Source organism: Mugil cephalus, chromosome 4 (genome assembly GCF_022458985.1).
Source record: "Mugil cephalus isolate CIBA_MC_2020 chromosome 4, CIBA_Mcephalus_1.1, whole genome shotgun sequence".
NCBI lineage: Eukaryota > Metazoa > Chordata > Actinopteri > Mugiliformes > Mugilidae > Mugil > Mugil cephalus.
Window position 1 is genome coordinate 7,754,318 of NC_061773.1, and position 27,792 is coordinate 7,782,109.

Sequence of the window (27,792 nt, forward strand, 5' to 3'; positions counted from 1 at the left end):
CTAGGTAGTCCATTGTGTGAAAGTGCAGTTGACTGATGATTGGGTTTCGATGCTGTTCCGTTCTCTGATGTGGATGTGGTTCCACCGTTGGACACACAGCGATGTTTCCTGGTAGTTAGTGAAGTGTAATTGCTACTGAATACGCTGTAGTTTGTCTTGGTAGTTGGAGTAATTGAGTGGTCTGTAGAATGATCTGTGTGTGTTGTGTATCCACTCTGTAAAAGTGCAGTTGATTCATGATTGTGATGTCCATGTTTCCAGTACTGAGATGTAGATTGTGGTTCCATGTTGAGGACATAGTGGGCAGATGTTTCGTAGTTGAAGTGAATTGTCTAGAATAGATGTACACATTGTCATTGTAGAGTTGGAGTAAATTGTAGTTGTTGTAGAATGATCTGCAGTGGTTGTTGCTGGTAGTCTGTTGTGGTGAAAGGTGCAGTTGACTCTGATGAATGTGGTGGCCAGGTTGTTCCAGTTACTGTAATGTAGATTGTATTCCACTGTTGAGGACATCACTGTACAGATGTTTCTTGGTAGTAGGAGTGGAGTAATTGTCGTGCTGAATACAGGTGTATCAGTATTGTCCGCAGGAGAGGTTGCTGGTGGTCCACTTGTGGTGAAAGGTGCAGTTGACTCTGATGAATGTGGTGTTCCTAGGTTGTCTCAGTTATCTCAGATGTAGATTGTGGTTCAACCGTTGAGGACATCACTGTGCAGATGTTTCCTGCGTATATGCTGGAAGTGGAGTAATAGTCGTACTGAATACAGGTGTAGGAGTATTGTCATTGGTAGAGATTGGAGTAAATTGAGTGGTTGCTGTAGAATGATCTGCGGTGGTTATTGCTGGTAGTCCACTCGTGGTGAAAGGTGCAGTTGACCCTGATGATGTGGTGTTCCTATGGTTGTCTCAGTTACCTCGGATGTAGATTGTGGTTGAACGGTTGAGGACATCACTGTGGCAGATGTTTCCTGCGTATTTATGGGAAGTGGAGTAATTGTCGTACTAAATACTGATGTAGCAGTATTGTCCGTAGGAGAGGTTGGAGTAAATTGAGTTGTTGCTGTAGAATGATCTGCTGTGGTTGTTGCTGGTAGTCCACTTGTGGTGAAAGGTGCAGTTGACTCTGATAATTGTGGTGTTCCGATGCTTGTTCCAGTTACCTCTGATGTGGATTGTGGTTCCACCGTTGAGGACACCAGCGCAGCAGATGTTTCCTGGGTAGTTAGTGGAAGTGGAGTAATTGTCGTACTGAATACAGGCATGTTAGTATTGTCATTGGTAGAGGTTGGAGTAAATTGAGTGGTTGCTGTAGAATGATCTGTGGTGGTTGTTGCTGGTAGTCCACTCGTGGTAAAAGGTGCAGTTGATTCCAATGATTGTGATGTTCCTATGGTTGTCCCAGTTACTGTAGATGTAGATTGTGGTTCCACTGTTGAGGACATCAGTGTGGCAGATGTTTCCTGGGTAGTTAGTGGAAGTGGAATATTTGTCGTAGTGAATAAAGATGTAGCAGCATTGTCATTGGTAGAGGTTGGAGTAAATTGAGTAGTTGCTGTAGAATGATCTGCGGTGGTTATTGTTGGTATTCCACTTGTGGTGAAAGGTGCAGTTGACTCCGATAATTGTGGTGTTCCTATGGTTGTCTCAGTTATCTCAGATGTAGATTGTGGTTCAACCGTTGAGGACATCACTGTGGCAGATGTTTCCCGCGTATTTACTGGAAGTGGAGTAATTGTCGTACTAAATACTGGTGTAGCAGTATTGTCCGTAGGAGAAATTGGAGTAAATTTAGTGGTTATTGTAGAATGATTTGTGGTGGTTGTTGCTGGTAGTCCACTTGTGGTGAAAGGTGCAGTTGACTCTGATGGTTGTGGTGTTCCGATGCTTGTTCCAGTTACCTCCGATGTGGATTGTGGTTCCACCGTTGAGGACACCAGCGCAGCAGATGTTTCCTGGGTAGTTAGTGGAAGTGGAGTAATTGTCGTACTGAATACAGGTGTAGGAGTATTGTCATTGGTAGAGGTTGGAGTAAATTGAGTGGTTGCTGTAGAATGATCTGTGGTGGTTGTTGCTGGTAGTCCACTCGTGGTAAAAGGTTCAGTTGATTCCAATGATTGTGATGTTCCTATGGTTGTCCCAGTTACTGTAGATGTAGATTGTGGTTCCACTGTTGAGGACATCAGTGTGGCAGATGTTTCCTGAGTAGTTAGTGGAAGTGGAGTATTTGTCGTAGTGAACAAAGATGTAGCAGTATTGTCATTGGTAGAGGTTGGAGTAAATTGAGTAGTTGCTGTAGAATGATCTGCAGTGGTTGTTGCTGGTAGTCTGTTTGTGGTGAAAGGTGCAGTTGACTCTGATGAATGTGGTGTTCCTATGGTTGTTCCAGTTACTGTAGATGTAGATTGTAGTTCCACTGTTGAGGACATCACTGTGCCAGATGTTTCTTGGGTAGTTAGTGGAAGTGGAGTAATTGTCGTACTGAATACAGGTGTATCAGTATTGTCCGTAGGAGAGGTTGCTGGTGGTCCACTTGTGGTGAAAGGTGCAGTTGACTCTGATGATTGTGGTGTTCCTATGGTTGTCTCAGTTATCTCAGATGTAGATTGTGGTTCAACGGTTGAGGACATCACTGTGGCAGATGTTTCCTGCGTATTTGCTGGAAGTGGAGTAATTGTCGTACTGAATACAGGTGTAGCAGTATTGTCATTGGTAGAGGTTGGAGTAAATTGAGTGGTTGCTGTAGAATGATCTGTGGGGGTTGTTGCTGGTATTCCACTTGTGGTGAAAGGTGCAGTTGACTCCGATAATTGTGGTGTTTCTATGGTTGTCCCAGTTACAGTAGATGTAGATTGTGGTTCCACTGTTGAGGACATCAGTGTAGCAGATGTTTCTCGGGTAGTTAGTGGGAGTGGAGTAATTGTCGTACTGGATACAGGTGTATCAGTATTGTCCGTAGGAGAGGTTGCTGGTAGTCCACTCGTGGTGAAAGGTGCAGTTGACTCCGATAATTGTGGTGTTCCTATGGTTGTCCCAGTTACAGTAGATGTAGATTGTGGTTCCACTGTTGAGGACATCAGTGTAGCAGATGTTTCTCGGGTAGTTAGTGGGAGTGGAGTAATTGTCGTACTGGATACAGGTGTATCAGTATTGTCCGTAGGAGAGGTTGCTGGTAGTCCACTCGTGGTGAAAGGTGCAGTTGACCCTGATGATTGTGGTGTTCCTATGGTTGTCTCAGTGACCTCAGATGTAGATTGTGGTTCAACGGTGGAGGACATCACTGTGGCAGATGTTTCCTGCGTATTTGCTGGAAGTGGAGTAATTGTCGTACTAAATACTGGTGTAGCAGTATTGTCCGTAGGAGAAGTTGGAGTAAATTTAGTGGTTATTGTAGAATGATCTGTGGTGGTTGTTGCTGGTATTCCACTTGTGGTGAAAAGTGCAGTTGATTCCAATGATTGTGATGTTCCTATGGTTGTCCCAGTTAACTCAGATGTGGATTGTGGTTCCACCGTTGAGGACATCACTGTGGCAGATGTTTCCTGCGTATTTAATGGAAGTGGAGTAATTGTCGTACTGAATACAGGTGTAGCAGTAAGGTCCGTAGGAAAGGTTGGAGTAAACTGAGTGGTTGTTGTAGAATGATCTGCGGTGGTTGTTGCTGGTACTCCACTTGTGGTGAAAGGTGCAGTTGATTCCAATGATTGTGATGTTCCTATGGTTGTCCCAGTTACCATATATGTAGATTGTGGTTCCACTGTTGAGGACATCACTGTGGAAGATGTTTCCTGGGTAGTTAGTGGAAGTGGAGTAATTGTCGTAGTGAACAAAGATGTAGCAGTATTGTCATTGGTAGAGGTTGGAGTAAATTGAGTAGTTGCTGTAGAATGATCTGCAGTGGTTGTTGCTGGTACTCCACTTGTGGTGAAAAGTGCAGTTGATTCCAATGATTGTGATGTTCCTATGGTTGTCCCAGTTACCGTAGATGTAGATTGTGGTTCCACTGTTGAGGACATCAGTGTGGCAGATGTTTCCTGGGTAGTTAGTGGAAGTGGAGTAATTGTCGTAGTGAACAAAGATGTAGCAGTATTTTCATTGGTAGAGGTTGGAGTAAATTGAGTAGTTGCTGTAGAATGATCTGCAGTGGTTGTTGCTGGTAGTCTGTTTGTGGTGAAAGGTGCAGTTGACTCTGATGAATGTGGTGTTCCTATGGTTGTTCCAGTTACTGTAGATGTAGATTGTAGTTCCACTGTTGAGGACATCACTGTGCCAGATGTTTCTTGGGTAGTTTGTGGAAGTGGAGTAATTGTTGTGCTGAATACAGGTGTATCAGTATTGTCCGTAGGAGAGGTTGCTGGTGGTCCACTTGTGGTGAAAGGTGCAGTTGACTCTGATGAATGTGGTGTTCCTATGGTTGTCTCAGTTATCTCAGATGTAGATTGTGGTTCAACGGTTGAGGACATCACTGTGGCAGGTGTTTCCTGCGTATATGCTGGAAGTGGAGTAATAGTCGTACTGAATACAGGTGTAGGAGTATTGTCATTGGCAGAGATTGGAGTAAATTGAGTGGTTGCAGTAGAATGATCTGCAGTGGTTATTGTTGGTATTCCACTTGTGGTGAAAGGTGCAGTTGACTCCGATAATTGTGGTGTTCCTATGGTTGTCCCAGTTACAGTAGATGTAGATTGTGGTTCCACTGTTGAGGACATCGGTGTAGCAGATGTTTCTTGGGTAGTTAGTGGGAGTGGAGTAATTGTCGTACTGGATACAAGTGTATCAGTATTGTCCGTAGGAGAGATTGCTGGTACTCCACTCGTGGTGAAAGGTGCAGTTGACCCTGATGATTGTGGTGTTCCTATGGTTGTCTCAGTTACCTCGGATGTAGATTGTGGTTGAACGGTTGAGGACATCACTGTGGCAGATGTTTCCTGCGTATTTATGGGAAGTGGAGTAATTGTCGTACTAAATACTGATGTAGCAGTATTGTCCGTAGGAGAGGTTGGAGTAAATTGAGTAGTTGCTGTAGAATGATCTGCTGTGGTTGTTGCTGGTAGTCCACTTGTGGTGAAAGGTGCAGTTGACTCTGATGATTGTGGTGTTCCGATGCTTGTTCCAGTTACCTCTGATGTGGATTGTGGTTCCACCGTTGAGGACACCAGCGCAGCAGATGTTTCCTGGGTAGTTAGTGGAAGTGGAGTAATTGTCGTACTGAATACAGGCATGTTAGTATTGTCATTGGTAGAGGTTGGAGTAAATTGAGTGGTTGCTGTAGAATGATCTGTGGTGGTTGTTGCTGGTAGTCCACTCGTGGTAAAAGGTGCAGTTGATTCCAATGATTGTGATGTTCCTATGGTTGTCCCAGTTACTGTAGATGTAGATTGTGGTTCCACTGTTGAGGACATCAGTGTGGCAGATGTTTCCTGGGTAGTTAGTGGAAGTGGAATATTTGTCGTAGTGAATAAAGATGTAGCAGCATTGTCATTGGTAGAGGTTGGAGTAAATTGAGTAGTTGTTGTAGAATGATCTGCAGTGGTTGTTGCTGGTAGTCTGTTTGTGGTGAAAGGTGCAGTTGACTCTGATGAATGTGGTGTGCCTATGGTTGTTCCAGTTACTGTAGATGTAGATTGTAGTTCCACTGTTGAGGACATCACTGTAGCAGATGTTTCTTGGGTAGTTAGTGGAAGTGGAGTAATTGTCGTGCTGAATACAGGTGTATCAGTATTGTCCGCAGGAGAGGTTGCTGGTGGTCCACTTGTGGTGAAAGGTGCAGTTGACTCTGATGAATGTGGTGTTCCTATGGTTGTCTCAGTTATCTCAGATGTAGATTGTGGTTCAACCGTTGAGGACATCACTGTGGCAGATGTTTCCTGCGTATATGCTGGAAGTGGAGTAATAGTCGTACTGAATACAGGTGTAGGAGTATTGTCATTGGTAGAGATTGGAGTAAATTGAGTGGTTGCTGTAGAATGATCTGCGGTGGTTATTGCTGGTAGTCCACTCGTGGTGAAAGGTGCAGTTGACCCTGATGATTGTGGTGTTCCTATGGTTGTCTCAGTTACCTCGGATGTAGATTGTGGTTGAACGGTTGAGGACATCACTGTGGCAGATGTTTCCTGCGTATTTATGGGAAGTGGAGTAATTGTCGTACTAAATACTGATGTAGCAGTATTGTCCGTAGGAGAGGTTGGAGTAAATTGAGTTGTTGCTGTAGAATGATCTGCTGTGGTTGTTGCTGGTAGTCCACTTGTGGTGAAAGGTGCAGTTGACTCTGATAATTGTGGTGTTCCGATGCTTGTTCCAGTTACCTCTGATGTGGATTGTGGTTCCACCGTTGAGGACACCAGCGCAGCAGATGTTTCCTGGGTAGTTAGTGGAAGTGGAGTAATTGTCGTACTGAATACAGGCATGTTAGTATTGTCATTGGTAGAGGTTGGAGTAAATTGAGTGGTTGCTGTAGAATGATCTGTGGTGGTTGTTGCTGGTAGTCCACTCGTGGTAAAAGGTGCAGTTGATTCCAATGATTGTGATGTTCCTATGGTTGTCCCAGTTACTGTAGATGTAGATTGTGGTTCCACTGTTGAGGACATCAGTGTGGCAGATGTTTCCTGGGTAGTTAGTGGAAGTGGAATATTTGTCGTAGTGAATAAAGATGTAGCAGCATTGTCATTGGTAGAGGTTGGAGTAAATTGAGTAGTTGCTGTAGAATGATCTGCGGTGGTTATTGTTGGTATTCCACTTGTGGTGAAAGGTGCAGTTGACTCCGATAATTGTGGTGTTCCTATGGTTGTCTCAGTTATCTCAGATGTAGATTGTGGTTCAACCGTTGAGGACATCACTGTGGCAGATGTTTCCTGCGTATTTACTGGAAGTGGAGTAATTGTCGTACTAAATACTGGTGTAGCAGTATTGTCCGTAGGAGAAATTGGAGTAAATTTAGTGGTTATTGTAGAATGATTTGTGGTGGTTGTTGCTGGTAGTCCACTTGTGGTGAAAGGTGCAGTTGACTCTGATGGTTGTGGTGTTCCGATGCTTGTTCCAGTTACCTCCGATGTGGATTGTGGTTCCACCGTTGAGGACACCAGCGCAGCAGATGTTTCCTGGGTAGTTAGTGGAAGTGGAGTAATTGTCGTACTGAATACAGGTGTAGGAGTATTGTCATTGGTAGAGGTTGGAGTAAATTGAGTGGTTGCTGTAGAATGATCTGTGGTGGTTGTTGCTGGTAGTCCACTCGTGGTAAAAGGTTCAGTTGATTCCAATGATTGTGATGTTCCTATGGTTGTCCCAGTTACTGTAGATGTAGATTGTGGTTCCACTGTTGAGGACATCAGTGTGGCAGATGTTTCCTGAGTAGTTAGTGGAAGTGGAGTATTTGTCGTAGTGAACAAAGATGTAGCAGTATTGTCATTGGTAGAGGTTGGAGTAAATTGAGTAGTTGCTGTAGAATGATCTGCAGTGGTTGTTGCTGGTAGTCTGTTTGTGGTGAAAGGTGCAGTTGACTCTGATGAATGTGGTGTTCCTATGGTTGTTCCAGTTACTGTAGATGTAGATTGTAGTTCCACTGTTGAGGACATCACTGTGCCAGATGTTTCTTGGGTAGTTAGTGGAAGTGGAGTAATTGTCGTACTGAATACAGGTGTATCAGTATTGTCCGTAGGAGAGGTTGCTGGTGGTCCACTTGTGGTGAAAGGTGCAGTTGACTCTGATGATTGTGGTGTTCCTATGGTTGTCTCAGTTATCTCAGATGTAGATTGTGGTTCAACGGTTGAGGACATCACTGTGGCAGATGTTTCCTGCGTATTTGCTGGAAGTGGAGTAATTGTCGTACTGAATACAGGTGTAGCAGTATTGTCATTGGTAGAGGTTGGAGTAAATTGAGTGGTTGCTGTAGAATGATCTGTGGGGGTTGTTGCTGGTATTCCACTTGTGGTGAAAGGTGCAGTTGACTCCGATAATTGTGGTGTTCCTATGGTTGTCCCAGTTACAGTAGATGTAGATTGTGGTTCCACTGTTGAGGACATCAGTGTAGCAGATGTTTCTCGGGTAGTTAGTGGGAGTGGAGTAATTGTCGTACTGGATACAGGTGTATCAGTATTGTCCGTAGGAGAGGTTGCTGGTAGTCCACTCGTGGTGAAAGGTGCAGTTGACTCCGATAATTGTGGTGTTCCTATGGTTGTCCCAGTTACAGTAGATGTAGATTGTGGTTCCACTGTTGAGGACATCAGTGTAGCAGATGTTTCTCGGGTAGTTAGTGGAGGTGGAGTAATTGTCGTACTGGATACAGGTGTATCAGTATTGTCCGTAGGAGAGGTTGCTGGTAGTCCACTCGTGGTGAAAGGTGCAGTTGACCCTGATGATTGTGGTGTTCCTATGGTTGTCTCAGTGACCTCAGATGTAGATTGTGGTTCAACGGTGGAGGACATCACTGTGGCAGATGTTTCCTGCGTATTTGCTGGAAGTGGAGTAATTGTCGTACTAAATACTGGTGTAGCAGTATTGTCCGTAGGAGAAGTTGGAGTAAATTTAGTGGTTATTGTAGAATGATCTGTGGTGGTTGTTGCTGGTATTCCACTTGTGGTGAAAAGTGCAGTTGATTCCAATGATTGTGATGTTCCTATGGTTGTCCCAGTTAACTCAGATGTGGATTGTGGTTCCACCGTTGAGGACATCACTGTGGCAGATGTTTCCTGCGTATTTAATGGAAGTGGAGTAATTGTCGTACTGAATACAGGTGTAGCAGTAAGGTCCGTAGGAAAGGTTGGAGTAAACTGAGTGGTTGTTGTAGAATGATCTGCGGTGGTTGTTGCTGGTACTCCACTTGTGGTGAAAGGTGCAGTTGATTCCAATGATTGTGATGTTCCTATGGTTGTCCCAGTTACCATATATGTAGATTGTGGTTCCACTGTTGAGGACATCACTGTGGAAGATGTTTCCTGGGTAGTTAGTGGAAGTGGAGTAATTGTCGTAGTGAACAAAGATGTAGCAGTATTGTCATTGGTAGAGGTTGGAGTAAATTGAGTAGTTGCTGTAGAATGATCTGCAGTGGTTGTTGCTGGTACTCCACTTGTGGTGAAAAGTGCAGTTGATTCCAATGATTGTGATGTTCCTATGGTTGTCCCAGTTACCGTAGATGTAGATTGTGGTTCCACTGTTGAGGACATCAGTGTGGCAGATGTTTCCTGGGTAGTTAGTGGAAGTGGAGTAATTGTCGTAGTGAACAAAGATGTAGCAGTATTTTCATTGGTAGAGGTTGGAGTAAATTGAGTAGTTGCTGTAGAATGATCTGCAGTGGTTGTTGCTGGTAGTCTGTTTGTGGTGAAAGGTGCAGTTGACTCTGATGAATGTGGTGTTCCTATGGTTGTTCCAGTTACTGTAGATGTAGATTGTAGTTCCACTGTTGAGGACATCACTGTGCCAGATGTTTCTTGGGTAGTTTGTGGAAGTGGAGTAATTGTTGTGCTGAATACAGGTGTATCAGTATTGTCCGTAGGAGAGGTTGCTGGTGGTCCACTTGTGGTGAAAGGTGCAGTTGACTCTGATGAATGTGGTGTTCCTATGGTTGTCTCAGTTATCTCAGATGTAGATTGTGGTTCAACGGTTGAGGACATCACTGTGGCAGGTGTTTCCTGCGTATATGCTGGAAGTGGAGTAATAGTCGTACTGAATACAGGTGTAGGAGTATTGTCATTGGTAGAGATTGGAGTAAATTGAGTGGTTGCAGTAGAATGATCTGCAGTGGTTATTGTTGGTATTCCACTTGTGGTGAAAGGTGCAGTTGACTCCGATAATTGTGGTGTTCCTATGGTTGTCCCAGTTACAGTAGATGTAGATTGTGGTTCCACTGTTGAGGACATCGGTGTAGCAGATGTTTCTTGGGTAGTTAGTGGGAGTGGAGTAATTGTCGTACTGGATACAAGTGTATCAGTATTGTCCGTAGGAGAGATTGCTGGTAGTCCACTTGTGGTGAAAGGTGCAGTTGACCCTGATGATTGTGGTGTTCCTATGGTTGTCTCAGTTACCTCGGATGTAGATTGTGGTTGAACGGTTGAGGACATCACTGTGGCAGATGTTTCCTGCGTATTTATGGGAAGTGGAGTAATTGTCGTACTAAATACTGATGTAGCAGTATTGTCCGTAGGAGAGGTTGGAGTAAATTGAGTTGTTGCTGTAGAATGATCTGCTGTGGTTGTTGCTGGTAGTCCACTTGTGGTGAAAGGTGCAGTTGACTCTGATGATTGTGGTGTTCCGATGCTTGTTCCAGTTACCTCTGATGTGGATTGTGGTTCCACCGTTGAGGACACCAGCGCAGCAGATGTTTCCTGGGTAGTTAGTGGAAGTGGAGTAATTGTCGTACTGAATACAGGCATGTTAGTATTGTCATTGGTAGAGGTTGGAGTAAATTGAGTGGTTGCTGTAGAATGATCTGTGGTGGTTGTTGCTGGTAGTCCACTCGTGGTAAAAGGTGCAGTTGATTCCAATGATTGTGATGTTCCTATGGTTGTCCCAGTTACTGTAGATGTAGATTGTGGTTCCACTGTTGAGGACATCAGTGTGGCAGATGTTTCCTGGGTAGTTAGTGGAAGTGGAATATTTGTCGTAGTGAATAAAGATGTAGCAGCATTGTCATTGGTAGAGGTTGGAGTAAATTGAGTAGTTGCTGTAGAATGATCTGCAGTGGTTGTTGCTGGTAGTCTGTTTGTGGTGAAAGGTGCAGTTGACTCTGATGAATGTGGTGTGCCTATGGTTGTTCCAGTTACTGTAGATGTAGATTGTAGTTCCACTGTTGAGGACATCACTGTAGCAGATGTTTCTTGGGTAGTTAGTGGAAGTGGAGTAATTGTCGTGCTGAATACAGGTGTATCAGTATTGTCCGCAGGAGAGGTTGCTGGCGGTCCACTTGTGGTGAAAGGTGCAGTTGACTCTGATGAATGTGGTGTTCCTATGGTTGTCTCAGTTATCTCAGATGTAGATTGTGGTTCAACCGTTGAGGACATCACTGTGGCAGATGTTTCCTGCGTATATGCTGGAAGTGGAGTAATAGTCGTACTGAATACAGGTGTAGGAGTATTGTCATTGGTAGAGATTGGAGTAAATTGAGTGGTTGCTGTAGAATGATCTGCGGTGGTTATTGTTGGTATTCCACTTGTGGTGAAAGGTGCAGTTGACTCCGATAATTGTGGTGTTCCTATGGTTGTCTCAGTTATCTCAGATGTAGAATGTGGTTCAACCGTTGAGGACATCACTGTGGCAGATGTTTCCTGCGTATTTACTGGAAGTGGAGTAATTGTCGTACTAAATACTGGTGTAGCAGTATTGTCCGTAGGAGAAATTGGAGTAAATTTAGTGGTTATTGTAGAATGATTTGTGGTGGTTGTTGCTGGTAGTCCACTTGTGGTGAAAGGTGCAGTTGACTCTGATGGTTGTGGTGTTCCGATGCTTGTTCCAGTTACCTCCGATGTGGATTGTGGTTCCACCGTTGAGGACACCAGCGCAGCAGATGTTTCCTGGGTAGTTAGTGGAAGTGGAGTAATTGTCGTACTGAATACAGGTGTAGGAGTATTGTCATTGGTAGAGGTTGGAGTAAATTGAGTGGTTGCTGTAGAATGATCTGTGGTGGTTGTTGCTGGTAGTCCACTCGTGGTAAAAGGTTCAGTTGATTCCAATGATTGTGATGTTCCTATGGTTGTCCCAGTTACCGTAGATGTAGATTGTGGTTCCACTGTTGAGGACATCAGTGTGGCAGATGTTTCCTGAGTAGTTAGTGGAAGTGGAGTATTTGTCGTAGTGAACAAAGATGTAGCAGTATTGTCATTGGTAGAGGTTGGAGTAAATTGAGTAGTTGCTGTAGAATGATCTGCAGTGGTTGTTGCTGGTAGTCTGTTTGTGGTGAAAGGTGCAGTTGACTCTGATGAATGTGGTGTTCCTATGGTTGTTCCAGTTACTGTAGATGTAGATTGTAGTTCCACTGTTGAGGACATCACTGTGCCAGATGTTTCTTGGGTAGTTAGTGGAAGTGGAGTAATTGTCGTACTGAATACAGGTGTATCAGTATTGTCTGTAGGAGAGGTTGCTGGTGGTCCACTTGTGGTGAAAGGTGCAGTTGACTCTGATGATTGTGGTGTTCCTATGGTTGTCTCAGTTATCTCAGATGTAGATTGTGGTTCAACGGTTGAGGACATCACTGTGGCAGATGTTTCCTGCGTATTTGCTGGAAGTGGAGTAATTGTCGTACTGAATACAGGTGTAGCAGTATTGTCATTGGTAGAGGTTGGAGTAAATTGAGTGGTTGCTGTAGAATGATCTGTGGGGGTTGTTGCTGGTATTCCACTTGTGGTGAAAGGTGCAGTTGACTCCGATAATTGTGGTGTTCCTATGGTTGTCCCAGTTACAGTAGATGTAGATTGTGGTTCCACTGTTGAGGACATCAGTGTAGCAGATGTTTCTCGGGTAGTTAGTGGGAGTGGAGTAATTGTCGTACTGGATACAGGTGTATCAGTATTGTCCGTAGGAGAGGTTGCTGGTAGTCCACTCGTGGTGAAAGGTGCAGTTGACCCTGATGATTGTGGTGTTCCTATGGTTGTCTCAGTGACCTCAGATGTAGATTGTGGTTCAACGGTGGAGGACATCACTGTGGCAGATGTTTCCTGCGTATTTGCTGGAAGTGGAGTAATTGTCGTACTAAATACTGGTGTAGCAGTATTGTCCGTAGGAGAAGTTGGAGTAAATTTAGTGGTTATTGTAGAATGATCTGTGGTGGTTGTTGCTGGTACTCCACTTGTGGTGAAAAGTGCAGTTGATTCCAATGATTGTGATGTTCCTATGGTTGTCCCAGTTAACTCAGATGTGGATTGTGGTTCCACCGTTGAGGACATCACTGTGGCAGATGTTTCCTGCGTATTTAATGGAAGTGGAGTAATTGTCGTACTGAATACAGGTGTAGCAGTAAGGTCCGTAGGAAAGGTTGGAGTAAACTGAGTGGTTGTTGTAGAATGATCTGCGGTGGTTGTTGCTGGTACTCCACTTGTGGTGAAAGGTGCAGTTGATTCCAATGATTGTGATGTTCCTATGGTTGTCCCAGTTACCATATATGTAGATTGTGGTTCCACTGTTGAGGACATCACTGTGGAAGATGTTTCCTGGGTAGTTAGTGGAAGTGGAGTAATTGTCGTAGTGAACAAAGATGTAGCAGTATTGTCATTGGTAGAGGTTGGAGTAAATTGAGTAGTTGCTGTAGAATGATCTGCAGTGGTTGTTGCTGGTACTCCACTTGTGGTGAAAAGTGCAGTTGATTCCAATGATTGTGATGTTCCTATGGTTGTCCCAGTTACAGTAGATGTAGATTGTGGTTCCACTGTTGAGGACATCAGTGTAGCAGATGTTTCTCGGGTAGTTAGTGGGAGTGGAGTAATTGTCGTACTGAATACAGGTGTATCAGTTTTGTCCATAGGAGAGGTTGCTGGTAGTCCACTCGTTGTGAAATGTGCAGTTGACCCTGATGATTGTGGTGTTCCTATGGTTGTCTCAGTGACCTCAGATGTAGATTGTGGTTCAACGGTGGAGGACATCACTGTGGCAGATGTTTCCTGCGTATTTGCTGGAAGTGGAGTAATTGTCGTACTAAATACTGGTGTAGCAGTATTGTCCGTAGGAGAAGTTGGAGTAAATTTAGTGGTTATTGTAGAATGATCTGTGGTGGTTGTTGCTGGTACTCCACTTGTGGTGAAAAGTGCAGTTGATTCCAATGATTGTGATGTTCCTATGGTTGTCCCAGTTAACTCAGATGTGGATTGTGGCTCCACCGTTGAGGACATCACTGTGGCAGATGTTTCCTGCGTATTTAATGGAAGTGGAGTAATTGTCGTATTGAATACAGGTGTAGCAGTATGGTCCGTAGGAAAGGTTGGAGTAAACTGAGTGGTTGTTGTAGAATGATCTGCGGTGGTTGTTGCTGGTACTCCACTTGTGGTGAAAGGTGCAGTTGATTCCAATGATTGTGATGTTCCTATGGTTGTCCCAGTTACCATATATGTAGATTGTGGTTCCACTGTTGAGGACATCACTGTGGAAGATGTTTCCTGGGTAGTTAGTGGAAGTGGAGTAATTGTCGTAGTGAACAAAGATGTAGCAGTATTGTCATTGGTAGAGGTTGGAGTAAATTGAGTAGTTGCTGTAGAATGATCTGCAGTGGTTGTTGCTGGTAGTCTTTTTGTGGTGAAAAGTGCAGTTGATTCCAATGATTGTGATGTTCCTATGGTTGTCCCAGTTACAGTAGATGTAGATTGTGGTTCCACTGTTGAGGACATCAGTGTAGCAGATGTTTCTCGGGTAGTTAGTGGGAGTGGAGTAATTGTCGTACTGAATACAGGTGTATCAGTTTTGTCCATAGGAGAGGTTGCTGGTAGTCCACTCGTTGTGAAATGTGCAGTTGACCCTGATGATTGTGGTGTTCCTATGGTTGTCTCAGTGACCTCAGATGTAGATTGTGGTTCAACGGTGGAGGACATCACTGTGGCAGATGTTTCCTGCGTATTTGCTGGAAGTGGAGTAATTGTCGTACTAAATACTGGTGTAGCAGTATTGTCCGTAGGAGAAGTTGGAGTAAATTTAGTGGTTATTGTAGAATGATCTGTGGTGGTTGTTGCTGGTACTCCACTTGTGGTGAAAAGTGCAGTTGATTCCAATGATTGTGATGTTCCTATGGTTGTCCAAGTTAACTCAGATGTGGATTGTGGCTCCACCGTTGAGGACATCACTGTGGCAGATGTTTCCTGCGTATTTAATGGAAGTGGAGTAATTGTCGTATTGAATACAGGTGTAGCAGTATGGTCCGTAGGAAAGGTTGGAGTAAACTGAGTGGTTGTTGTAGAATGATCTGCGGTGGTTGTTGCTGGTACTCCACTTGTGGTGAAAGGTGCAGTTGATTCCAATGATTGTGATGTTCCTATGGTTGTCCCAGTTACCATATATGTAGATTGTGGTTCCACTGTTGAGGACATCACTGTGGAAGATGTTTCCTGGGTAGTTAGTGGAAGTGGAGTAATTGTCGTAGTGAACAAAGATGTAGCAGTATTGTCATTGGTAGAGGTTGGAGTAAATTGAGTAGTTGCTGTAGAATGATCTGCAGTGGTTGTTGCTGGTAGTCTGTTTGTGGTGAAAGGTGCAGTTGACTCTGATGAATGTGGTGTTCCTATGGTTGTTCCAGTTACTGTAGATGTAGATTGTAGTTCCACTGTTGAGGACATCACTGTGCCAGATGTTTCCTGCGTATTTACTGGAAGTGGAGTAATTGTCGTACTAAATACTGGTGTAGCAATATTGTCCGTAGGAGAAATTGGAGTAAATTGAGTGGTTATTGTAGAATGATTTGTGGTGGTTGTTGCTGGTAGTCCACTTGTGGTGAAAGGTGCAGTTGACTCTGATGTGTGTGTGGTGTGTTCCGATGCTTGTTCCAGTTACTCCGATGTGGATTGTGGTTCCACGTTGAGGAACCAGTGCAGCAGATGTTTCCTGGGTAGTTAGTGGAAGTGGAGTAATTGTCGTACTGAATACAGGCATGTTAGTATTGTCATTGGTAGAGGTTGGAGTAAATTGAGTAGTTGCTGTAGAATGATCTGTGGTGGTTGTTGCTGGTAGTCCACTCGTGGTAAAAGGTTCAGTTGATTTCAATGATTGTGATGTTCCTATGGTTGTCACAGTTACTGTAGATGTAGATTGTGGTTCCACTTTTGAGGACATCAGTGTGGCAGATGTTTCCTGAGTAGTTAGTGGAAGTGGAGTATTTGTCGTAGTGAACAAAGATGTAGCAGTATTGTCATTGGTAGAGGTTGGAGTAAATTGAGTAGTTGCTGTAGAATGATCTGCAGTGGTTGTTGCTGGTAGTCTGTTTGTGGTGAAAGGTGCAGTTGACTCTGATGAATGTGGTGTTCCTATGGTTGTTCCAGTTACTGTAGATGTAGATTGTAGTTCCACTGTTGAGGACATCACTGTGCCAGATGTTTCTTGGGTAGTTAGTGGAAGTGGAGTAATTGTCGTACTGAATACAGGTGTATCAGTATTGTCCGTAGGAGAGGTTGCTGGTGGTCCACTTGTGGTGAAAGGTGCAGTTGACTCTGATGATTGTGGTGTTCCTATGGTTGTCTCAGTTATCTCAGATGTAGATTGTGGTTCAGCGGTTGAGGACATCACTGTGGCAGATGTTTCCTGCGTATTTGCTGGAAGTGGAGTAATTGTCGTACTGAATACAGGTGTAGGAGTATTGTCATTGGTAGAGGTTGGAGTAAATTGAGTGGTTGCTGTAGAATGATCTGTGGGGGTTGTTGCTGGTATTCCACTTGTGGTGAAAGGTGCAGTTGACTCCGATAATTGTGGTGTTCCTATGGTTGTCCCAGTTACAGTAGATGTAGATTGTGGTTCCACTGTTGAGGACATCAGTGTAGCAGATGTTTCTCGGGTAGTTAGTGGGAGTGGAGTAATTGTCGTACTGGATACAGGTGTATCAGTATTGTCCGTAGGAGAGGTTGCTGGTAGTCCACTCGTGGTGAAAGGTGCAGTTGACCCTGATGATTGTGGTGTTCCTATGGTTGTCTCAGTGACCTCAGATGTAGATTGTGGTTCAACGGTGGAGGACATCACTGTGGCAGATGTTTCCTGCGTATTTGCTGGAAGTGGAGTAATTGTCGTACTAAATACTGGTGTAGCAGTATTGTCCGTAGGAGAAGTTGGAGTAAATTTAGTGGTTATTGTAGAATGATCTGTGGTGGTTGTTGCTGGTACTCCACTTGTGGTGAAAAGTGCAGTTGATTCCAATGATTGTGATGTTCCTATGGTTGTCCCAGTTAACTTAGATGTGGATTGTGGTTCCACTGTTGAGGACATCACTGTGGCAGATGTTTCCTGGGTAGTTAGTGGAAGTGGAGTAATTGTCGTAGTGAACAAAGATGTAGCAGTATTGTCATTGGTAGAGGTTGGAGTAAACTGAGTGGTTGTTGTAGAATGATCTGCAGTGGTTGTTGCTGGTACTCCACTTGTGGTGAAAAGTGCAGTTGATTCCAATGATTGTGATGTTCCTATGGTTGTCCCAGTTACCGTAGATGTAGATTGTGGTTCCACTGTTGAGGACATCAGTGTGGCAGATGTTTCCTGAGTAGTTAGTGGAAGTGGAGTATTTGTCGTAGTGAACAAAGATGTAGCAGTATTGTCATTGGTAGAGGTTGGAGTAAATTGAGTAGTTGCTGTAGAATGATCTGCAGTGGTTGTTGCTGGTAGTCTGTTTGTGGTGAAAGGTGCAGTTGACTCTGATGAATGTGGTGTTCCTATGGTTGTTCCAGTTACTGTAGATGTAGATTGTAGTTCCACTGTTGAGGACATCAGTGTGCCAGATGTTTCTTGGGTAGTTAGTGGAAGTGGAGTAATTGTCGTACTGAATACAGGTGTATCAGTATTGTCCGTAGGAGAGGTTGCTGGTGGTCCACTTGTGGTGAAAGGTGCAGTTGACTCTGATGATTGTGGTGTTCCTATGGTTGTCTCAGTTATCTCAGATGTAGATTGTGGTTCAACGGTTGAGGACATCACTGTGGCAGATGTTTCCTGCGTATTTGCTGGAAGTGGAGTAATTGTCGTACTGAATACAGGTGTAGGAGTATTGTCCGTAGGAGAAGTTGGAGTTAATTTAGTGGTTATTGTAGAATGATCTGTGGTGGTTGTTGTTGGTACTCCACTTGTGGTGAAAGGTGCAGTTGACTCTGATGATTGTGGTGTTCCGATGCTTGTTCCAGTTACCTCCGATGTGGATTGTGGGTCCACCGTTGAGGACACCAGTGCAGCAGATGTTTCCCGGGTAGTTAGTGGAAGTGGAGTAATTGTCGTACTGAATACAGGTGTATCAGTATTGTCGGTAGGAGAGGTTGCTGGTAGTCCACTCGTGGTGAAAAGTGCAGTTGACTCTGATGAATGTGGTGTTCCTATGGTTGTCCATCTTACCGCAGATGTAGATTGTGGTTCCACTTTTGAGGACATCATTGTGGCAGATGCTTCTTGGGTAGTTAGTGGAAGTGGAGTATTTGTCGTACTAGATACAGGTGTAACAGTATTGTCAGTGGTAGTGGTTGGAGTAAATTGAGTGGTTGCAGTAGAATGATCTGTGTCGGTCGTTGCTGGTTGTCCACTTGCGGTGAAAGGTCCAGTTGACTCTGATGATTGTGGTGTTTCTATGGTTGTCCCAGTTACCTCCGATGTAGATTGTGGTTTCACTGTTGAGGACATCACTGTGGCAGATGTTTCCTGGGTAGTTATTGGAAGTGGAGTAATTGTCGTACTGAATACAGGTGTATCAGTATTAGTATTGTTAGAGGTTTGAGTAAATTGGGTGGTTGCTGTAGAATGATCTGCGGCAGTTGTTGCTGGTAGTCCACTTGTGGTGAAAGGTGGAGTTGACTGCGATGATTGTGGTGTTCCAATGGTTGTCCCACTTACCGCAGATGTAGATTGTGGTTCAGCCGTTGAGGACATCAGTGTAGCAGATGTTTCCTGCGTATTTAATGGAAGTGAAGTAATTGTACTGAATACAGGTGTAGCAGTATTAATATTGGTAGAGGTTGGAGTAAATTGAGTGGTTTTAGTAGAATGATCTGGGGTGTTTGTTGCTGGTATTTCACTTGGAGTAATTGTCGTACTGAATACAGGTGTATCAGTATTGTCGGTAGGAGAGGTTGCTGGTAGTCCACTTGTGGTGAAAGGTGCAGTTGACTCTGATGATTGTGGTGTTCCTGCGGTTGTCTCAGTTACCTCAGATGTAGATTGTGGTTTCACTGTTGAGGACATCAGTGTGGCAGATGTTTCTTGGGTAGTTATTGGAAGTGGAGTAATTGTCGTACTGAATACAGGTGTATCAGTATTGTCATTGGTAAAGGTTGGAGTAAATTGAGTGGTTGCAGTAGAATGATCTGCGGCACTTATTTCTGGTAGTCCACTTGTGGTGAAAGGTGCAGTTGACTCTGATGATTGTTGTGTTCCTATGGTTGTCTCAGTTACCTCAGATGTAGATTGTGGTTCCAACGTTGAGGACATTATTGTGGCAGATGTTTCCTGGGTGGTTATTGGGAGTGGAGTTATTGAAGTACTGGATGCAGGTTTGGCAGTATTGTCATTGTTAGAGGTCGGAGTAAACTGAGTGGTCGCTGCAGAATGATTTGCGTCGGTTGTTGCAGGTAGTCCATTTGTGGTGAAAGGTGCAGTTGACTCTGATGATTGTGGTGTTCCTATGGTTGTCTCAGTTATCTCAGATGTAGATTGTGGTTCAACCGTTGAGGACATCACTGTGGCAGATGTTTCCTGCGTCTTTACTGGAAGTGGAGTGATTGTTGTACTAAATACAGGTGTAGCAGTATTGTCCGTAGGAGAAGTTGGAGTAAATTTAGTGGTTATTGCAGAATGATCGGTGGTGGTTGTTGCTGGTATTTCACTTGTGGTGAAAGGTGCAGTTGACTCCCATGATTGTGGTGTTCCTATGGTTGTCCCAATTACCGTAGCAGTAGATTGTGGTTTCACTGTTGAGGACATCAGTGTGACAGATGTTTCCTGGTTAGTTCGTGGAAGTGGAGTAATTGTGGTACTGAATACAGGTGTATCAGTATTGTCATTGGTAGAGGTTGGAGTAAGTCGAGTGGCTGCAGTAGAATGATCTGTGGTGGTTGTTGCTGGTAGTACGCTTGTGGTGAAAGGTGTAGTTGACTCTGATGATTGTGGTGTTCCTATGTTTGTCTCAGTTACCTCAGATGTAGATTGTGGTTCCACTGTTGAGGACATCAGTGTGACAGATGTTTCCTGGGTAGTTAGTGGAAGTGGAGTAATTATCGTACTGAATAAAGGTGTATCAGTATTGTCATTGGTAGAGGTTGGAGTAAATTGAGTGGTTGCTGTAGAATGATCTGAAGTGGTTATTGCTGGAAGTCCACTTGGGTTGAAAGGTGCAGTTGACTCTGATGATTGTGGTGTTCCTATGGTTGTCCCATTTACCGTAGATGTAGATTGTGGTTCAACCATCGAGGTCATCACTGTGGCAGATGTTTCCTGAGTAGTTTTTGGAAGTGGAGTAATTGTCGTACTGAATAGAGGTGTGTCAGTATTGTCACTGGCAGAGGTTGGAGTAAATTGAGTGGTTGCAGTAGAATGATCTGTGGTTGTTGTTGCTGCTATTCCACTTGTGGTGAAAAGTGCAGTTGACTCTGATGAATGTGGTGTTCCTATGGTTGTCTCAGTTATCTCAGATGTAGATTGTGGTTCAACCGTTGAGGACATCACTGTGGCAGATGTTTCTTGCGTATTTGCTGGAAGTGGAGTAATTGTCGTACTGAATACAGGTGTAGGAGTATTGTCATTGGTAGAGGTTGGAGTAAATTGAGTGGTTGCTGTAGAATGATCTGTGGGGGTTGTTGCTGGTATTCCACTTGTGGTGAAAGGTGCAGTTGACTCCGATAATTGTGGTGTTCCTATGGTTGTCCCAGTTACCGTAGATGTAGATTGTGGTTCCATTGTTGGGGATACCAGTGTGGCAGATGTTTCCTGCGTATTTGCTGGAAGTGGAGTAATTGCACTGAATACAGGTATAGCAGTATTATCATTGGTAGAGGACGGAGTAAATTGAGTGGTTGCTGTAGAATGATCTGTGGTGGTTGTTGCCGGTAGTCTGCTTGTGGTGAAAGGTGCAGTTGACTCTGATGAATGTGGTGTTCCTATGGTTGTCTCAGTTACCTCAGATGTAGATTGTGGTTCCACTGTTGAGGACATCACTGTGGTAGATGTTTCTTGGGTAGTTTGTGGAAGTGGAGTCATTGTCGCACTGAATACAGGTGTATCAGTATTGTTTGTAAGAGAGGTTGCTGGTAGTCCACTTGTGGTGAAAGGTGCAGTTGACTCTGATGAATGTGGTGTTCCTATGGTTGTCTCAGTTACCTCAGATGTAGATTGTGGTTCCACCGTTGAGGACATCACTGTGGCAGATGTTTCCTGGGTAGTTAGTGGAAGTGGAGTAATTGTCGTACTGAATACAGGTGTATCAGTATTGTCATTGGTAGAGGTTGGAGTAAATTGAGTGGTTGCTGTAGAATGATCTGCGGTGGTTGTTGCTTGTATTCCACTTGTGGTGAAAGGTGCAGTTGACTCTGATGATTGTGGTGTTCCTATGGTTGTCTCAGTTATCTCAGATGTAGATTGTGGTTCCACTGTTGAGGACATCACTGTGGTAGACGTTTCTTGGGTAGTTTGTGGAAGTGGAGTCATTGTCGCACTGAATACAGGTGTATCAGTATTGTTCGTAAGAGAGGTTGCTGGTAGCACACTTGTGGTGAAAGGTGCAGTTGACTCTGATGAATGTGGTGTTCCTATGGTTGTCTCAGTTACCTCAGATGTAGATTGTGGTTCCACCGTTGAGGACATCACTGTGGCAGATGTTTCCTGGGTAGTTAGTGGAAGTGGAGTATTTGTCGTAGTGAACAAAGATGTAGCAGTATTGTCATTGGTAGAGGTTGGAGTAAATTGAGTGGTTATTGTAGAATGATCTGTGGTGGTTGTTGCTGGTACTCCACTTGTGGTGAAAGGTGCAGTTGACTCTGATGAATGTGGTGTTCCTATGGTTGTCTCAGTTACCTCAGATGTAGATTGTGGTTCCACCGTTGAGGACATCACTGTGGCAGATGTTTCCTGGGTAGTTAGTGGAAGTGGAGTATTTGTCGTAGTGAACAAAGATGTAGCAGTATTGTCATTGGTAGAGGTTGGAGTAAATTGAGTGGTTGCTGTAGAATGATCTGCAGTGGTTGTTGCTGGTAGTCTGTTTGTGGTGAAAGGTGCAGTTGACTCTGATGAATGTGGTGTTCCTATGGTTGTCTCAGTTACCTCAGATGTAGATTGTGGTTCAACCGTTGAGGACATCAGTGTGGCAGATGTTTCCTGCGTATTTGCTGGAAGTGAAGTAATTTTCGTACTGAATACAGGTGTAGCAGTATTGTCATTGGTAGAGGTTGGAGTAAATTGAGTGGTTGCAGTAGAATGATCTGCGGTGGTTTTTGTTCGTAGTCCACTTGTTGTGAAAGGTGCTGTTGACTTTTCCATCATCGCATCTTGTTCATCTATTTGTTGATGTTGATTTCCTTTCAAAACAGACAAAATTTTTGTGTGCCAGTTAATTAAGAAATGCATCTTTACAAATACAACCTATCTCAAATATATCAAAATATCAAAACTTGATGTATTGTAACTTGTATATTAAAAATGTTTTGTACAGCAGTCTACATTTATAGTTTAAAAAGTCAAGTTTTTTTGCCTTTGTAGAATCACAATTGGTAAAACATTCTCTATTTAAAATGTATTGATGTCTATATATCCTATAGAGATTAGACATCCTTATATGATATTGTTATTATAATTATCATTATTATGTATTGGTGTGGGGATCTTTAAAGCATCCACACTTAGTCCACCTTAGCGCCTTCTGTTTGAATATTTGTGCCAAACAGAATAAGAGTGAAGAAGACTTTGGTCGATACATGTAGGTCAGTTTTGTTGCTTAAATAAATTAATTTCATATATTTGTACTTGTAGACAGAGTGCTACATCTTTTTTTTCTTTTTTAAGTATGTTTTTTTTGGGCTTTTTCACTTTTAATGAAAGTGAAAGTGTAGAAGGACAGGAAATGGGGATGCAGAGGGGTGAACAACACGCAGGAAAGGCCACCCGGTGCGGGATGCGAACCAGCGCCTGCAGTGAGGACTGTAGCCTCAACACATGGGGCGGACGCTCTGTTTACTGAGGTAAACACCGCCTTGGTCGTGGGCATCTTTAATAGCACACTTTATTACAGGCATACGCATTATATTCAGTTTTGAATAAATCAATAGACATATGCATATCCCATTGGATACCACCAAACACACCAAACACAACCGTTGCCTCTTTCCAATCCCAATATCCACCCTTGGAATAAACAGAGAAAAAAATAATAATAAATTAAGAGAAATATAATATATATATATAGTAAAGGTGTCATAGAAGTTGTGTGACAAAGCAGGACAATAACCTTAAAAATCGCTTTTGGTAGTGCCTTGCTTGATTAGCCCATACTGTGTGGAAAAACAGTTCGTAATAAATCCAACAGTGTGCAAGAGAATTTACACCATCTCTGTAAATAATTAATGAGAGTGCTCAGTAAATACATCATGGATTCAAATTATGTTGACAATGATCCAACGCCCCATCATTTTATGAACAACAAATAGTTGGTCATAAAATAGAGTACACATACTTTCTCTTGTAATAAGAACCGGATCCCTTCCTTCTGTCCATTCTCTCTATCGCCCGAATAGACCAATCAGTATATAATCATCATCAGTTATTTTCCTTTTCCGTGAAATGCTTTCATAGAATTTTGGCTTTCAATCATAAAAAATACAGTCCAATGTTGAAGGCATTTATGGTTGTAAAAGGAAAGTATGGAACTGAAAATTTGTAAGTATGATATGGAATTTCTTTGAACTTTGAACATACTCCAGATGGTGTGAATTCAAACAACTAAAAACACTGCACTTTCATGTAAAATTCTACTCCAAAGATCATGAAAAAAAATACTATAAATAAGTTTTAGTAATTACAAGAAGATCAGAAAGCCTATTGACAAAAAGGAGCAGAATAATTATATTTGAACTCCAAGTACAGGCACCGTTATTGCTGAGGAATTATCACAGCTGACATTAATGTTTTTATAATTTTTTTTTTGATTATCTCAGGGTTACATGCATAATAATACTTAAAAAAATGTAGGTGAGAGAACCTCATACTGAAATAAAGAATTACAGACTTACCTCTATTTTGTGTAAAAAACAAACCCAACGGAATCAGCACGACTACAAAAGTGAGAGTTACAAGAATGGCAGAAAGCCTGATCCAATTACAGGATTTCAGATTATTCCACTCTGTCATTTTCCTGTGCAGTCAGGTAATTGTCGCTAACACGCACAGTATTTAAAAGGATGTAGTCCACTGTAGAAGAATACTTCACGCGTTGTGTAATTTTCAGCACTGCAGCAAACTTCTAGTAGTGTCCCCTAAAACTCATCTGTCAACTGGATGTTAAGATCCTGCTGGCAGTAGCAAGCAATATATATGTCAGTAGTTGTTACCAATACAGCATCCTCCTTAGGCAAACTTTTTAGGCATTGTGGCATGCTGTTGGAGTGAAAGCACATTCACACCCTTTACATGATTGTCAATGCGATCTCAGTGACGTTGAAGTGGACAAGGACTAGGGTGTGTGGCTGAGGTGGGGTTTTGTGGTGTGGTTTTCCTAAGAAAAGTGTTATTACCTAAAGCTAAATTATTAACCAAAATTTAGTCACAGTGACAACAGTGACGTTCTCCATACATTTCAATGTGCTTGATATGTCTCACAACCATTTAGGTATGTGAAACTATTAACATTGAATTCAAAAGTTATATTTTCCTACTTTTGTCATAGAATGCACCTAGTTATACATTACACTGCTGACGTATACAGTCTGTTTATATGGATGTTGTTTATGCAAAAAGTGTGGGATTCTGTACCTCATAGACATTATGTAACATCAGAAAACCGTCAATAGTTCATTCATCGTGAACATTTAACTTCTAAGTGATCTATTAATAGACTTATTACATATTACTCTTCTTCAGAGTTTTGTCTAACATTTATTTCAATGTATTTACACACTGAACCAGCTGGACATGATGGAGTAGGTAACACGACAAACACATCAAGTAGTCACACTATGAATACACAAATACAACCTCAGCATGGTTAATAACTGATGTTCTGAATAGAACAATTAATGAGCTTTGACAAGACTAAACACTTCCCTATGATCTTGAGGCTATAAGAGGTTTCAGTAAAGCTCTCCACACCTGTTTGCTTTTTAGAAAATCATTCTTTAAATGTTAAACAACAAAAAAATGAACAAATTCCCTGTTAACCATTTCATGCTGGATAAAGATAAAGATAAATGTTGAAACTATTCAAACCATATTTGTGGTACAATATCAAGAGGCTCAAGATAGAACAAGCACAAAAGGATTAACATGTGACAGGTACGCGAGACAGCAGTTTATACACGTTGGTGAAAAATAATCCTCATAAGTAGCAGTATACTCCTGATGATACCTGAATTTTATCTGCAAATATTGACTCTGTTACACATTGCATAACAATGTTTCACTCCAAATATGATATCATCAACATTGGGAGCCTTACATCAGTGCCTTTGCAGTTTACAAAGGTTGCTATAACTCCCAGTACAGAATAAATAAAGATGTGAAATTTAAGTAAAACCATAAGAGGAAGTTATTTTCTGTCAAGACTGCCTGTTAAACACTATTGATTTCCTTGAGATGGTGAACACTCACTGGTGATTTCTGTGAACACGTTCAACTGTTGTCTGCCAAAAAAAAAGACTGATTGATAAAAGAAGGCGTAATGAGTGCAAGGTGGGTCATGGGTCCATTTCAAAGGAAAAACGTATTTTATTAGTTGATGAATCACAGTTGGTGCAGATTTCCTGTTAAGGAAAGAGGATTATAGGACTAATCCGCAAGTCAACGCCACATAAATGCAATAATATTGAAATATTTTAAGTCCCATGAAACAGATGAATGAAAAAGAATACAAATTATTACTGCTGCAGTCCACACATAGATAAAGAGATGAATTGTTCAGAGACTACTGAAGCAACTAAGATGCTTTCTTAAGCTGCTCCTTGCAGTCACTATGACATCCCTTTGAACTAGAGTCACACAGTCCACAGCTTTAACTCTCACACTTCTGTCTGCTTCTGTTCTTCCTCCAAGGAACCCTCGGTTCCTGCTATTTTTGCCGTCTGCTCCATTTGGGCTCTTCGACGTTCTGCCTCTGTTACAGTCATAGGGTGCAGAGGGAAAAAACCTGCCAACCCTGCGGTCAGAGAGCAGGGGAGTGGGAGGAGGGGGAGAGATCAGATGCTTGTTATAAGCACAAAATGAACATTCATTCTGTATCTGTACAATCCTGACAAACCTCCTTCAATAAACAAATCTCCATTTGCTAGGTTTACTGTAAACCATGAATGTTTGTCTACTAAATATTAGAATAACAGGGTGAATACATAGTGAATACATACCTAGAAGTTTGGCCACTGGTTTTGTAGGGTGTGCGCCGCAACCGATCCAGTACTTGATGCGGTCGAAGTTGAAACTGACAAGTTTCTCATTGTAGATGTTCGGGAGGGGATCATAGGTACCCAGCTGCTCTATATATTTACTATCTCTTGCCCTTTTGTTGTAAGCTGCCACAATCCGATAAAAGGGCCTGTTAGTTTGTTTGTGGCCCGCAAGAGCCAAACGAAGGACTACATATCCCCCGTGGTACTGCTTTAGGAGGAGCGATGCTGCAGAACACAATGAGCAGAAAAACCATTGTCAAAGACAGAAAATAGGAGTTTCTTGCACCTAAATGCCTGTGAGTGAGGGAGGGGAGGATTGAATATAACATTTTTTTTTTCACCTGTACTTTCAATCAAGACATAAAGTACATTTATATTGTATATTCAGAAGCACATTTTGATCAATACGAAAAAATTATGAATGTATTTGACGTTCGACTTTGAATAACAGAACAAGTGATTAACAGATTAAAGCGGTGTGTCATAGCTTATGACTAATAAACTATATTTTTAATTGTTCTTAGTTTACTTTACAATAGATGTGAATTCTCTGACATCCACATTTCTTTGTAGCCTTTGCTGCACAAAAGAATTTGGATTATCAGTTTGCTTAATGAATTTTGAACCAATAAAACACTGAACAGCCAGAACTGATACTTAAATCACGCCTATGTTCAGGTGAGCAAGATAGAAAGATAGAAACCAGTCAGTGATTTATTTTGTAGTAACTTATTTATCAAACTGCACCCGCAAATCATGTCTGCATTAAAATCACTAATATGCACTTGTCTTGCTAAAATCCTGCCCAGTCCCTGCTGACAGAAAAAAAGCATGTTCAGACTGAATACTCACATAAATGCACCATGTTTATCGCTGAAATATCCTGCAACAGATAAAAAGTCACATTTGAAAGAATGTGTATATGTGCAACTTTCAATAAAAATCATACTGCTTACACAGCGAGTCATAGTATCGATGTAAGCTACTACTAACAACCCTTGAAGCAGTATGGCTAATGCTAACAGCTACGGACGATCCCGTTACAAAAGAGGAACGTGGTTTACAAATGAACACAAAGGACAATACCTTTAAGGCTGTGGGCCAGCGTGAACTAAAATCTTCACCGGTGTCACCTCTTTTTCATTCGCTGCACGAGCGTTATGAGAAGCGATAATTACTATGCTTTTAAAACAGGAGAAGTAATGTGACATTTGTCAGGGCGCCGCCATGTTTAAACAGGAAGTGACGCAATTGCGGCGTCTTTGCGTCTCCGAGGCGCTAGATGGCGCAGTTGCACTGTTATCCGCTCTACCACAGGAGGCTGGTGGGGCCTGCACTGCACTGAACAAGAAAGTTTGAAAAGTCAGCGTTCGCGTTTGAGGTTGAGATATTTCTTCAGACTTTTGAGGAACGCAGTCTTTAATATCGCCCTGGAACGGCAATGTAAGTCTCAAAATACACGCTGTTCGTCAATAGCAGAAGCACTTTAAAACCTCATGAGTTGCTAAAAAAATGTTGTCGAAAGACAGTCGAAAGTAAAATTTAAAAAACCTACAGAAATAGCGAGAGTACCATAAAACTAAG

The 27,792-nt window shown here is 42.6% G+C and overlaps 3 protein-coding genes across 3 annotated transcripts; all 3 read right to left on the reverse strand.

Annotated features, from left to right (window-relative positions):
* Positions 1-837: 837 nt before the first annotated feature.
* On the reverse strand, positions 838-13,756 carry LOC125006305 (uncharacterized threonine-rich GPI-anchored glycoprotein PJ4664.02-like). Its single transcript, XM_047582238.1, has one exon. It carries the CDS (start codon positions 13,558-13,560, stop codon positions 838-840), a length of 12,723 nt encoding a protein of 4,240 aa, XP_047438194.1. The 5' UTR covers positions 13,561-13,756.
* Positions 13,757-18,086: 4,330 nt separating this feature from the next.
* LOC125006306 (cell wall protein DAN4-like) lies at positions 18,087-22,823 on the reverse strand. The gene is made up of 6 exons (XM_047582239.1): positions 22,739-22,823; positions 21,380-21,849; positions 20,501-20,585; positions 20,098-20,181; positions 19,613-19,785; positions 18,087-18,308 (listed from the first exon to the last, which is right to left on the reverse strand). The coding sequence occupies exons 1-6, from the start codon at positions 22,821-22,823 to the stop codon at positions 18,087-18,089; spliced, it is 1,119 nt and encodes a 372-aa protein (XP_047438195.1).
* Positions 22,824-25,510: 2,687 nt separating this feature from the next.
* On the reverse strand, positions 25,511-27,465 carry mrps16 (mitochondrial ribosomal protein S16). Its single transcript, XM_047584089.1, has 4 exons — positions 27,295-27,465; positions 27,061-27,091; positions 26,167-26,433; positions 25,511-25,961 (listed from the first exon to the last, which is right to left on the reverse strand). Exons 2-4 carry the CDS (start codon positions 27,071-27,073, stop codon positions 25,825-25,827), a joined length of 417 nt encoding a protein of 138 aa, XP_047440045.1. The 5' UTR covers positions 27,074-27,091; positions 27,295-27,465; the 3' UTR covers positions 25,511-25,824.
* Between the last annotated feature and the right edge of the window lie 327 nt (positions 27,466-27,792).

Coding starts and splice junctions, on each gene's coding strand:
- LOC125006305 (XM_047582238.1), bottom strand. CDS start 13,560: ATGTCCTCCACCGTTGAACCACAATCTACATCTGAGGTCACTGAGACA.
- LOC125006306 (XM_047582239.1), bottom strand. CDS start 22,823: ATGCCCACGACCAAGGCGGTGTTTACCTCAGTAAACAGAGCGTCCGCC. Junction 21,850..22,738: donor AGTCCTCACTGCAGGCGCTG/GTTCGCATCCCG, acceptor CACCACATTCAT/CAGAGTCAACTGCACCTTTC. Junction 19,786..20,097: donor TACTGACACACCTCTATTCA/GTACGACAATTA, acceptor TGTCCTCAACAG/TGGAACCACAATCTACATCT.
- mrps16 (XM_047584089.1), bottom strand. Junction 25,962..26,166: donor ACCAGTGGCCAAACTTCTAG/GTATGTATTCAC, acceptor CTCTGACCGCAG/GGTTGGCAGGTTTTTTCCCT.